Consider the following 13,557-nt stretch of genomic DNA (forward strand, 5'->3'; position numbering starts at 1 on the left):
AAGAGAGAGGAGGAGTACAGGAATATCAAATAACCTACGAAGGACGGTCCAGGCTATCCACACTAGAGACACGATGACAGGAAGTACAAACGGCAGGAGGAAGGTACAGTTCGAGGCTAGTCTATCCGCAGAGACACGAGTACAGAGCATTAACCTCTAGGAGGAACGTTCGCGAAGGCCTCATCGCGATAACACCAAGAGCAGGAGTAACACTAACCTAGAGGACGGTGTCGCAGGCTATCCTATCAGCAGAGAGACCAGGATATCACACATTGATCTGGGTTATATGTCTGAGAGATCTAGCATAGCCACCTCTACCTTTGCGTAGTCACATGTTGTAGAGGTGTTTGTTGTTATCTATCTCTCTAACACCCCTATTAGTGACTCCACACTTAGTGACCTAGACCCAGGTCAAAAGTTAAGGGCTTTCTGGTCAAGAAGTAGGTCACTATTAGAATCAGGGTCGCATTTGAAACTAACATAATGAACCACAGGAGTGTTCTAATAGTACTATTTTATGAACTAAGAACCACCTTTCCAAACTTGTGGTTTCAACGGAAGGCCAGCCTTTTTGAAAAGCCTTTGAGTGATATCAGTCGATGTAGTCTTTAATTCCAGATTGCCCAGGGTCACATATGCTTTTAGCTGTAGGGGGAATCGATGCCGCACTGCAGCCCAAACCGAACCTGTGGACGAGAGGAGGAGACGTGTTAATCCGAATGAACAATACGAGAAAGTTCCAGTTTAACAAGTTTACCTACTATTATAGGAACAATCACTACAGGTAGCCATTACACCAAGGCTCAGTTACCAAGCAATGACAAGACTTCCTGCGCCGCGCACTCTCGTGAACTTGAAGTGATAGCCCCGTAATAACAGAAATATAGGGATACTTAAACATTGAACTTAACAGACGAACGCCATGTTAGACTGTAGTAATGATACTGTGTAGCTAATGAACGTTAGATAATCTGATACTGTGGGAGTTGATACGTGTAGGATGAGATGACGGGTTGCGGGAGTGATACTGTATGGTAATGATATCAACCGGATAGGGAGTGGTAATCACTATCGTAGTAATGATACACTTAGTGTAGGTTGAAGTGATCGTAGGAGTGATACGTGTAGGGAGTCTGATAGGAGGCAGAGTTAATACTGGTAGGGATGATACGACTGAGGGGAACGATACTCGTAGGTACGCGACTACTGTAGGGAGGTGAATACTGTAGGGGAAGTGATGACTGTAGGAGAGTGATACGGTAGGGAAGTGGATACTGTACGGGAGTTGAGTACTGTACGGGATGAATACGTAGGTAACGATACTGGTTACGTGGTAATGATACTGTTGGTAATATACCGTAGGGAGTGATACCGTGGTAATGACGTGTATTGAATACGGTAGGTGAGATGATACTGTAGGGAGTGGATACTGTAGGGAGTGATACTGTGGGAGTGATATCTGTAGGATTGATACGTGAATGAATACTGTAGGGGAGTTGTATGTAAGGGGAGTTGATATCTGTAGGAGGTGAGTTACAGGGTGGAGTCAGCCGTAGGGAGTGATGAACGTTGGTAACGTAATCGTGTGGTAAGAATACTGTAACGTGATCGAAGGAGTAGACTTACTGTGAATGATACTTGAGGGTGATACTGTTGGAGTGATTGACAGAAATAACTGTAGGGAGTGGATACTGTAGGGAGTGATACTCGTGTATGGGAGTGATACTGCTAGGGAGTGATACTCGTAGGGTTTTCAAATGAGATATTACCCTGGTTGGAGGGATTTGGAGAAAAATGAAAAAAAACTACGTAGGTGATGATACTGTAGGAATCGTACTGTATGCGGAGTGTACTACTATGAGTACTGATAACTGGAGCTGATATAACTGTACGTGAGTGTATTACTGTAGGGTGTAGAACGTTAGGCGTTATCGTCCTGTAGGGAGTGCTACTGAGTAGGTAATGATCTGTACGGTATGAACCTAGTAGGAGTTGATACCGCACGGAGGAATAGAAGAAGTTAACCGATAGGGAGTGATACCGTAGGGAGTGATACTGTAGATGGGCATGATTGAGTTATCGGTGTACAGGTAGGTGCTATACTGTTGGGCAGTGATGTGAGTACACTGTAGTGAGTGATACTGGTAAGGGAGTTGATACTGTAAGTGACTGGAGATGGATACCGTGGGAGTGACTACTGAGAGGGAGTGATACCGTGTGGAGTGATACTGTTTGGTGAATTGCATACTGTAGGGACGTGAAACTGTGTGGTAATTCGATACTGGTAGGGAGTGGATACACGTTGGGGAGTGATACTGTATGGGAAGTGATACTGTAGATAATGATACATGTAGGGAGTGATACGTGGAGTGATTACCGTAGGGAGTGATACCTGTAGGGAGTAGCGATGGAGTACCAGGTGAGGTCGGGTAGGACACTTAGGATGTATACTGTAGGTAGTCATGTAGGGAGTGACACTGTAGGCGATGTAACTCCCTACAGGTTAGGGTTATGTAGGTTAAGGATAAGTAGGAGCAGGGTTCACGGGTTCATGTAGGGTCTACGCAACAGTGACACCTATCCAACCAGGAAGGGTTAGGTTAATGTAGGGTCGTTACCACGCAGGTACCCGACTACAGTCAGCCAGAAGGGTTAGGGTTATAGGGTGCTGTACCCGAGGCAGGTACTCACTTAGACTCAGCCGAAGGGGTAGGGCTACTGTAGGCCTTACCCAGTGCAGGTAACCACTACGCTCACGATTCAGAAGGGGACATCTGAGCTCCTGAGCGATCCTGCGCGAGGTGGAGCAGCGCCTTAGCCTACATCCCTGAATGTTCACTTGCCTCAGGAGACGTGTCATCAGGTAAGCTTGATCCAAACAGGAACACACTGGTTTGATGTCGTGGACGTACACCGAAGGCGGAATCTGTAAAACCTGAGAATACAGCTGTTCAACAGCAGGCAAAACATCACGCTAGTGGCGAAACCAAGGTCCAAAGGCGCCTGTGGGTCCTGCCTTCAGAAAGTATCAGACCGCTTGAAGTTTTCCCACATGTTGTATTACATTACAGCCATTATTCCAAATGAATGAAATATTATTATATACACACAATACCCCCTAATGACAGTCACAATACACAGTAGAGACCACTCTCAACACTAACACTCCTAACCACTAGAGAGGACCACCTCAACCTAACTTTAATTAGGCACCACATACACCCCAGTAGAGGAACCACTCAACACTACTACTCTACCGACAGTCGACGGACCACCTTCAACACTTGCCGTTCTAATCCACACAGATGACATCTTGGCTTTGTGCCAGAGCACTGAAGAGAGGACTTGATGCTTTGTCGCTTTTAACAAAACAGCGGTTCTGTTCCCTTCCTCATAGCTACCAGCTCTGTTTCCTCCTATTTTCAGCTCTAATACTACAACCGTGACCCTATGCACGGTCTCCTCAGTGCAGTTCGAACTTGACAACGATAGGTTTGCTGTGAAATCTATGCGATGGGATATTTGACCCACTGGCCTGGCCTTATTTTCCATACAAACTGAGCGTTGTGTGCACCAAAGTTTAACTTTTGATTTCGTTCTGAGAATGGACCACTATCTTTGGCCGGAACAGTTCATCTGTCAGGACATAATTTAAGAGGGAACATTCACCTCAAAACCCATTTTAATCAAGACAATTTTCACATTATTTAGCCGATTTTGAATGGATAATATACAATTACGCCATTAATGGACAAGCGGAAAACAGTTTCTTTCATACATATGTTTGCTTAATTGGTAATTAATAGGTTATAAAAAAACCAGGGAAATAGACGGTATTTACAGTTAAGGTACCCCTTTTTGGTCATAGGGATCTATTGCTAATTAGGAGCTCAGGTACATTCTTGTCTTTCATGGGATCCACCAATTGTAATCCTCTGGAGAGTTTTCTACGAACTTTGGATGGGGAGGTCCATTCTTGTGTGTACAATTCAATAGATTGGAACATGATCGAACGTGCACACACCAACTGTAAGCCAACACATACCTATGGGTCTATATGAGATCCACATGAGGTTCGACAGGTGGCAATCAGGGGATGGAGGGTTAAAACATATCAACACCAAAGAGGTCTGACAGGAATTGCCGGTAGAGCTCACTCCAAAAAATGTAGGGCACGTCATTGAAGGTCTAACCCCAATAACTGAAGCTTGTAACCATCCTAAGTAAAACCCCTCTAGAGCTGGGCCGCACCGTCCAAATGAGCCAATTGAGGGGGAGTATAGGTGCCTTTGGTTCAGGCGAGGTGAACAACACCCGATGGTCACCTCTGAGGAACAGATGTCCAGAGTTCCCTCTGTCGGAGATGGGAGAACCTTCCAGAAGGACAACCATCTCTGTAGCACTCGCACGCAGATCAATTTAAGCTTATTGGTCCACTGATAGTGGTACAGAACGGAAAACCACTCTTTAGTCAAAAGGGCCACTCGACACGGCCAGCGGGTTTGCTAAAGGTCTACCTTAAAGACATCCGAGACATGAGAATCCAGGATTCCTGTTTGTAAGGATCAAACCATTGATTTGAACCTCATTGCAGACAATGTTCCAATAGTCGCACCGTTAATTGTGGGAGGAAACAACGTGAACTGAGATACCATGAACTCAGGAGTGATACACAGGTGTGAGGGACAGCATCATGCCGGTTGGGGATGGTTCCCGGCAGAGAGACTAGTTCGAAGGATGAAGGAGTTGCAAATGATATCAAGAAGCACATAGTTTACATGCAGAGACCTTTTTAGAATTGAAAACCTCTCTACAGAGAGCTCAGGACCTCAGACTGCCGGAGCTTTAGGTCAACTCCAATTAGGACATACGACCTTTAAAGCAACAGCCAAGACAACGCAGGAGTGGCTTGGACAAGTCTCTAATGTCCTTTGAGAGGCCCAGCCAGACCCAGACTTGAATCCGATCTAAACTCTCTGAAGACCTGAAAAATGCTGTGCAGCGACGCTCCATCCAACCTGACACAGAGCTTGAGAGGATCTGCAGAGAAGAATGGGAGAAACTCCCCAAATACAGGTGTTGCCCACTGTTTAAGCGCTATACCTCAAGACTGATCAAGCTGTAATCACTTGCCAAAGGTGCTTCAAACAAAGTACTCATGAGTTAAGGGGTCTGAATACTTACGTAAATGTGAATAGAAATTAGCAACATTGAAAAAACAGGTTTTGTATTATGTCATTATGGGGTATTCTGTGATTGTCATTATAAGGGGTATTGTGACGTCATTTAAGGTATGTGAACGTCTATGGGCACTGTGTATAGATTGATGAGGTTAAAAAACTATAAATCAATTTTATAATAAGGCTGTAACGTAACAAAATGTTGTAAATGATGTGAGACTTGAAGTACAGACTGGAAGAAGGAGCGTGCATCTCGGTAGTACTACAACCCAGAACACAGGAGGGGCCGGGAAACACTCATTCAGGAATCCAGAGATTGCCTGGGGATACACTCGGACATTTCCCAGCTCTCCAAGAGCTAGCATATTAAGCAGCCTGGCTGCGGAGAGAGACAAACCAAGCTAAGTTCTTGTCTACAACCTTCTGGGGTATTGGATAAAATACTTACACGTCTGCAGTTAACATGTATTGTACGACTTGGCAGGAGCATTGTTATAGCTCCCGATGTTGTCGGACTTATTCTAAGGAATGGGAGGTTTACAGAAGAAGAAGGCAAGAGGAAAGAAGGTGCTGGGGTGTATTCATAGAAACCAAACGGGACAAAAACGGGAAGGGACTAACTTTTACTTATCCAATAAGAAACTATTGTTCTCGTTGTAAAGTTCTGTTTCAAAAGGTTTTACTAAGGTTTGCTACTATGTGCACTAATGAATACACCTCCTGGTGTCTACCTACCTGTCATAGGCTCCAGCTTGCGGCCATTCAGTCACCTTCTGAAGGGCGAACTTCCTGTCCATGTTGTTGAGATCGCAGGCACCATGCCACAGTTGTATCCCTGCGACTCGGTACAGAGCACCACATGGACCACGTATTTGGAGACGGAACAGGAAGTGGAGGGGGTCTCGTTTTCCTGATAGGTTCGTCCATGCTGACCAACACGAGGGTCTTTCCCTCGCCACCTCACACAGTTCAAAAGCCCTTCTCTTCAGCTGCTGCCACCAAACCAGCCTGATCACAATAAGAAGGAGATACAGGGTCGTGTTCTTAGGCACCAAATGGAAGAAAAAGAACAAACTTGTCCAATACGTTAATTCATTGAAAACATTTAGCTACGGTGGTACTAATGAATACAACCAGACTTTGCTCAAATAACTACTGGACAAGTCAGAAAAGTCAAACACATCACGGACAATGACGTTATCAACTATAATGAAAACAAAGGCTCTGCTTAGAATACCAATGAGGACATTAATTAGACAAACAGTTCTACATCTAGCTCTATATATCTCTAATCATTTAGCGTGGGGTTTATAGGGTTGAGGTCAGGGGCTTTGTTGATGGCCATCCCAAATCCTTGACTTTGTTGTCCTTAAGCGCCATTGTCTCACAACTTTGGAAGTAGCTATTGCGGTGCATGTGTCCATTTGCGAAGTACCATTTGCGACCACAGCTTTAACTTCCTGTGACTGAGTCTTGAGATGTTGCCTTTCAATATATCCACAGATCATTGTTTCCAGTGCCTCATGATTGCATCTATTTTGTGGAAGTGCACCAGTTCCTCCTCGCAAAAGCAAAGCACCCCCACAACATGAATGCTGCACCTCCGCAGCCCTCCGTTGTTTCCGGTTGGGATGGTTTTTTCGGTTTGGCAAGCCCCCCCTTTTTTCTTCTTACAAAGCATATACGATGGGCATCGTATACAGCGATGCGTGGTAGCGCTGTACCGGTAACCTTCAGGCGTTTGGAAAATTCTCCCAAGGATGAACCAGACTTGTGGAGGTCTACATTTTTTCTGAGGTCTTGGCGTTATGTTTGGAGAAAAAAGGGGGGGGCTTGCAAGCCGAAAAACACCATCCCAACCGTGAAACACGGGGGTGGCAGCATCATGTTGTGGGGGTGCTTTGCTGCAGGAGGAACTGGTGCACTTCACAAAATAGATGGCATCATGAGGCTGGAAAATGATGTGGATATATTGAAGCAACATCTCAAGACATCAGTCAGGAAGTTAAAGCTTGGTCGCAAATGGGTCTTCCAAATGGACAATGACCCAAAGCATACTTCCAAAGTTGTGAGAAAATGGCTTAAGGACAACAAAGTCAAGGTATTGGAGTGGCCATCACAAAGCCCTGACCTCAAYCCTATAAAACATTTGTGGACAGAACTGAAAAAGCGTGTGTGAGCAAGGAGGCCTACAAACCTGACTCAGTTACACCAGCTCTGTCAGGAGGAATGGGCCAAAATTTACCCAATTTATTGTGGGAAGCTTGTGGAAGGCTACCTGAAACGTTTGACCCAAGTTAAACAATTTAAAGGCAATGCTACCAAATACTAATTGAGTGTATGTACACTTGACTCACTGGGAATGCGATGAAAGAAATAAAAGCTGAAATAAATCATTCTCTCTACTATTATTCTGACATCTCACATTCTTAAAATAAAGTGATGATCCTAACTGACCTAAGACAGGGAATTTTTACAAGGATTAAATGTCAGGAATTGTGAAAAACTGGGTTTAAATGTATTTGGCTAAGGTGTATGTAAACTTCCGACTTCAACTGTATGTGTTGCTTATCAGTGGTGAAAACGGTCATGGAATAGAAGATCTAGCCTATAAAGAGCTTACCCATTGAGTATCCTTTCCTGACAGATGAACTGTCCTGCCAAAGATATGTGGTCCATTCTAGAACGAAATCAAAAGTTAAACATTGTGGTGCACACAACGTCCAGTTTGTATGGAAAAATAGGCCAGCCAGTGGGTCAATATCCATGCATAGATTTACAGCAAAACCTATGTTGTCAAGTTCAACTCACCTGAGAGACGTGCTGTCTGTAGTGATAGAGCTGAAATAGGAGGAAAACAGAGCTGGTAGCTATGAGGAGGGCCAGAACCGCTGTTTTGTTAAAGCGAAGCATCAGTCCTCCTTAGTTGCTCTGGCACAAAGCCAAAGATGTCATCTGTGGTAGAACGGCAGTGTTGAGGTGGTCCTCTACTGTGGTAGAGTAGTAGTGTTGAGGTGGTCCTCTACTGTGGTAGAGTAGTAGTGTTGAGGTGGTCCTCTCTAAGTGGTAGAGTAGTAGTAGTGTTGAGGTGGTCCTCTACTGTGGTAGAGTAAGTAGTGTTGAGGTGGTCCTCTACTGTGGTAGAGTAGTAGTATGTTGAGGTGGTCCTCTACTGTGGTAGAGTAGTAGTAGTGTTGAGGTGGTCCTCTACTGTGGTAGAGTAGTAGTGTTGAGGTGGTCCTCTACTGTGGTAGAGTAGTAGTGTTGAGGTGGTCCTCTACTGTGGTAGAGTAGTAGTGTTGAGGTGGTCCCTCTACTGTGGTAGAGTAGTAGTAGTGTTGAGGTGGTCCTCTACTGTGGTAGAGTTAGTAGTGTTGAGGTGGTCCTCTACTGTAGTAGAGTAGTAGTAGTGTTGAGTGTGGTCCTCTACTGTGGTAGAGTAAGTATGTTGAGGTGAGGTTCCTCTACTTATAGAGTAGTACAGTGTTGATGGTCCCTCTGTGGTAGAGTAGTAGTGTTGAGGTGGTCCTCTACTGTGGTAGAGTAGTAGTAGTGTTGAGGTGGTCCTCTACTGTGGTAGAGTAGTAGTAGTGTTGAGGTGGTCCACTAACCATGTTCATCAGATGGAAGGGATACTGAGAGAGAGAGACAGAGAGAGAGAGAGAGAGAGGCTCACTACAGCGGGCAACTGGCTGGACCCCCACCTTTTGTATGCTTGCTGATCAACAAAATGTTTATTTTTATTTTTAGAAACTCTGTCTGGGTCTCAACTTACTGTTGACAGTTAGAATAGTATAATACACAAGGTGCAATTTTGAAATTTGGCTGCGCATCACATCAGCAGTTTCTTCTCTTATGTTAAAACTTCGCTTTGGGTCCCAAAAGGCTAAGTCCGGCTCTGACTGCATGTGGGTACGCATGTGGGTACGCTAACCTGCGAGCCACTGCGGAACCCCCATGATGAGTTCAGATTTTATTGCTGGCCCCCACCACCATCAAAGTTCCCCATCCCTGGTATAGGTACTATATAGTCTCCATCTAACGTTACTCTTCAGCAAAAATATAGCACTGCATTTCATGTTGACACACACATGTCACTTTGAAGTAGCTACATTTAGTGTAACCGAGAGAAGATATTACAGCCTGAAATGACAGTACTCGGACATCAATAACGGTACGATGTTACCGGTGCGTTAGCCTAGACAGCCGATGGGCCCAGCAAACAACAATCATTATCAGGGATATCCTGATAAAACCGAGATTGAAAAAGCCAGCTAACTGGATAATAATGGTCCAAGATGTAACATTACTGAATTACATGTTAACTTACCAAAGCCAGTTTAGTCTTTGTAGCTTCAACCTCCGAACAAAAATAAAAATCTAAACAAACTACTGACTTCTTCCATGACAGTGACGTTGTTCAGCATCAGGCTACATCTAGTTACATCGCCTCCTGCTGGGCTGGAGGAGTACACGCTGTATTCTGTGAGAGTATGATCAAATATATTTATAACTAACCTCTTCTGTCTATTTTATGACATTCTATGACAGTATGAAGGAAAACAACAAGGTGACTGACTCATATGCCCCACATACAATAACAGCCACACATAATTGAGCTAAATTCTGAAATCCATCTCAGCCGGTGCAAGCATTTCATAGGCCGTGTTCGAGAGCGTTAAAACCGAAATGTATCATGGGTAAATTGTGACTGACCTACAAATAATGATGAGTAGTTATTTATGATGCAATGTGATTTGTAAATCAGTCAGACAGTCGCCTGCAGTCGTTTTGAAGCTCTCGACGGCCGTCTGCGCTGAGCTGTCTGATGGGGTCTTGGCTAGACGGAACCAGCTTCTGTCTAATTAACTTCAGAATCAGATTTTTCGTGGCAAATTAGGATAATTTACGCAGCAGTTTAGAATAATTCAAGTAGCAGGTTAGGATATTTAGGTAAAATGTTAAGGTTAGCGTTTGACGTTAATTTGATAAATGCTGGTTTCCTTCTAGTCATGACCGTCTTCTGGTCGTCACTAGTTATCACAGCCACAAAGTCAGAAGCCGCCTACTCGACCAATCAGATGAGGGAGTGTGAAACGAGGCTTTTCGCGGGAAATGGCATATCTGGAGTTCAAGTTTAAGGACCAAATAAGTAACTAAATACATTTAGGAACAAGAGTTGCACAATTGGCAACAAGTAAAAAATTTATAAAAAATTAATACACCAATCTAATTTGCGACCGTCTCAGTAGACGAATCGATATGGTTAAATTATGTCAGAACAATGTTTAATACATTGCGGTTTTTTAATACAAAATATGCATGTCAATATGATAGTGTCACGGTTCAGTAGCATGTTAGCTAGGACAACAGCTGAGCTAGCAACAAAATGAGTCKATTTGACATCAGAGTAAAACTTCCCTGTAGCAGATGGATACCCTTCTCCTACCCGTGGTGTTGGAGGAGGCTGTATTGGGAGGAGGATGTATTAGGAGGAGGCTGTATTAGGAGGAGGCTGTATTAGGAGGAGGATGCATCGACACCCTGGAAAGATGTTCCTGGTACGCTCCCTCATAAAGCTTTTTTGAGTGATAAATTAGTATATCGTCTTCCAGATTGATAAGGTAAGTAAATGCAGGTGTTATTCTCATAAATGCAGCAGATACATTCATTCTTTGTAACAATTAGATCTTTCATTGCAATAAAAATAATGTGCACCAGACAGGTCAAGGCTTCTTGCAAGTTACACTCAACAAAATGTTGGGTTGTTTGGATGACCTAATTGCTGGGTTGCAGGCACTGGGGTCAATAGTTGTGTTGTTTTCTGTAAATATAGCGAGGTTGTTGGTGTTGAGTTATTACTTTTTGGCTATGGATATTTGACCCAGCCAGTGGGTTGATTCTCCCGCCACTAGCGCGTGAAGTCCACCAGTGTACTTGCAAGTATTGTAGTTCTTGTACGACTCGCTGACGAGTGGAAAACGGTAAAAATGATTTCGACAGACTAAATGTGTTTTGGCTGACAAAACGATAAGTAACAAACATTAAGAATGATTCAATTTGATGGTCATTCAGGTTAAATACTGTAGGTTGTCCGATCATAATTATGTAGATAGCTTTAGTGTTAGCTAGTTAGCTACATTTAGCTAGCCATTTTCTGTGCTAATATCTCTGGCTGTGGTAAGGTTAGCAACTTTTGCAGCGATTACAGCCTCAAGTCTTCTTGGGTATGACACTACATGCTTGGTACACCTGTATTTGGTGAGTTTCCCCCATTCTTCTCTGCAGATCTTCCCAAGCTCTGTCAGGTTGGATGGGGAGCGTTGCTGCACAGCTATTTTCAGGTCTCTCCAAAGATGTTCGATCGGGTTCAAGTCCGGGAACTGGCTGAGCCACTCAAGGACATTCAGAGACTTGTCCCGAAGCCACTCCTGCGTTGTCTTGGCTCTGTGCTCATGGTTGTTGTCCTGTTGGAAGGTGAACCTTCACCCCAGTCTGAGGTCCTGAGCGCTCTGGAGCAGGTTTTCATCAAGGTTCTCTCTGTACTTTGCTCCGTTCATCTTTCCCTCGATCCTGACCAGTCTCCCAGTCACTGTCGCTGAAAAAACATCCTAACAGCATGATGCTGCCACCACTACACTTCACCGTAGGGATGGTGCCAGGTTTCCTCGAGACTTGACGCTTGGCATTCAGGCTAAAGAGTTCAATCTTGGTTTCATCAGACCAGAGAATCTTGTTTCTCTTGGTCAGAGTCCTTTAGGTGTCTTTTGGTAAACTCCAAGCGGGCGGTCATGTGGCTTTCGTCTGGCCACTACCAGCCTAGTGGTTAGAGCTTTGGGCCAGTAACTGAAAGGTTGCTGGATCGAATCCTCGAGCTGACAAGGTAAAAATCTGTAGTTCTGCCCCTGAACAAGGCAGTTAACCCACTGTTCCTAGGCCGTCATTGTAAGTAAGAATTTGTTCTTAACTGACTTGCCTAGTTAAATAAAAAAAATGAAAAATACATCTCTAGAATAGCCCTAGCCTACCATCTGTGGAATAATAGATGATAACAGGTCACACTAGAATAGCCCTAGTCTACCATCTGTGGAAGAATAGATGATAACAGGTCACACTAGAATAGCCCTAGCCTACCATCTGTGGAAGAATAGATAACAGGTCACACTAGAATAGCCCTAGCCTACCATCTGTGGAAGAATTGATGATAGATAATGTAGAATAGCCCTAGCCTACCATCTGTGGAAGAATATATGATAGATAACAGGTCACACTAGAATAGCCCTAGCCTACCATCTGTGGAATACATTTAAAATAGATAGCTCATTGCATTTCAAAATGTTTGTAAGCGAAAACATAGAAATTCTTCACTTAAAAAATAAAAAAAATGAAATTAACCTGCCTCAATACCCTAGATTTAGGGGTCAATTATTTATAATAGAGGGTATGAAGATAAAACACGTTGTTAGGGGTGAAACAGTTTATTTGGTGTTCAACAAAGAGGAGATATCTAAAGAGTCACATGCACCGTGCTTCTACACCTGCACTGCTTGTTGTTTGGGGGTTTTAGGCTGGGTTTCTGTACAGCACTTTGTGACATCTGCTGATGCAAAAAAAGGCTTTGTAAATACATTTGATTGATTGATTGATGTCACGGTCAAATATCAAACAAATATTTATGTAAAGTGTGAATGTGTCTCAAAAAAGGTTGGCCCACTTGAAGACAACAGGAGAGATGACATTCTCTCCCCCCATCCCCCACCAGGGCCGAACACAGAACAGAACAGCAGCATGGGAAAATATAGTAGAAAATGAAATAACCAAACATTGAAAAGAGTTGGACCATTATACATGATGTACAGATGAAAACGATGGGTCAGTCATTTTAATGAATGAATCTGGCTCAATAATCAAGGTAAATGTGACATCTCCAGCATTCAAACCACTGAAAACTAAATTGTGTCAAGTTAAATAATTATTTCAAAACAAAATCAAGAATGTTGTTATGTATGATGAAATATGTTTTCTTGTCGGCGGTGGTTAGATCTGCCGCCCGCTTGGTTGTTTTCTGGAATTATTTCAAAGGCATTGTCCAGACACCAGGTGACAGAAGACAGTATCCCATTTACATTTCCCCTCCACTAAAAACAATCTTTGGTGGTGGTTTTGACACAATTATTTGACAGACTCCTTCCAACTAATGATGACCATATGTATCATGATTATGAATATCTATATATCTGTATAATACCTTTTTCAAACCTCATTTAAGACCTGCCGTTCCTGAGCCTTAATCATGAGATGAAATTCTGTTTAAATGCTTTGAAGGTACAGTAATAGGAAACTGACTGAGGATGCATCCTAGGAAACTGACTGAGGA

At 43.5% G+C, this 13,557-nt stretch overlaps 1 protein-coding gene and 1 long non-coding RNA gene across 2 annotated transcripts in view; both read right to left on the minus strand.

Annotated features, from left to right (window-relative positions):
• fktn (fukutin) overlaps positions 1-8,614 on the minus strand; it is a 21,464-nt gene extending 12,850 nt beyond the window's left edge. Inside the window, exons 1-2 of the mRNA XM_024137776.2 lie at positions 7,992-8,614; positions 7,804-7,860 (exon numbers count right to left, since the gene is read on the minus strand). Of these exons, the coding sequence (XP_023993544.1) occupies positions 7,804-7,860; positions 7,992-8,093 (159 nt within the window). The 5' untranslated portion in view covers positions 8,094-8,614. The remainder of the gene's footprint in view (positions 1-7,803; positions 7,861-7,991) is intronic.
• A 75-nt stretch (positions 8,615-8,689) lies between these two features.
• On the minus strand, positions 8,690-9,751 carry LOC139024289 (uncharacterized). The gene is made up of 2 exons (XR_011475580.1): positions 9,511-9,751; positions 8,690-8,815 (listed from the first exon to the last, which is right to left on the minus strand). It is a non-coding gene; the product is annotated as an uncharacterized lncRNA (long non-coding RNA).
• Positions 9,752-13,557: the final 3,806 nt, after the last annotated feature.

Source organism: Salvelinus sp. IW2-2015, unplaced genomic scaffold (genome assembly GCF_002910315.2).
Source record: "Salvelinus sp. IW2-2015 unplaced genomic scaffold, ASM291031v2 Un_scaffold1305, whole genome shotgun sequence".
In the NCBI taxonomy this organism is placed as follows: Eukaryota; Metazoa; Chordata; class Actinopteri; order Salmoniformes; family Salmonidae; genus Salvelinus; species Salvelinus sp. IW2-2015.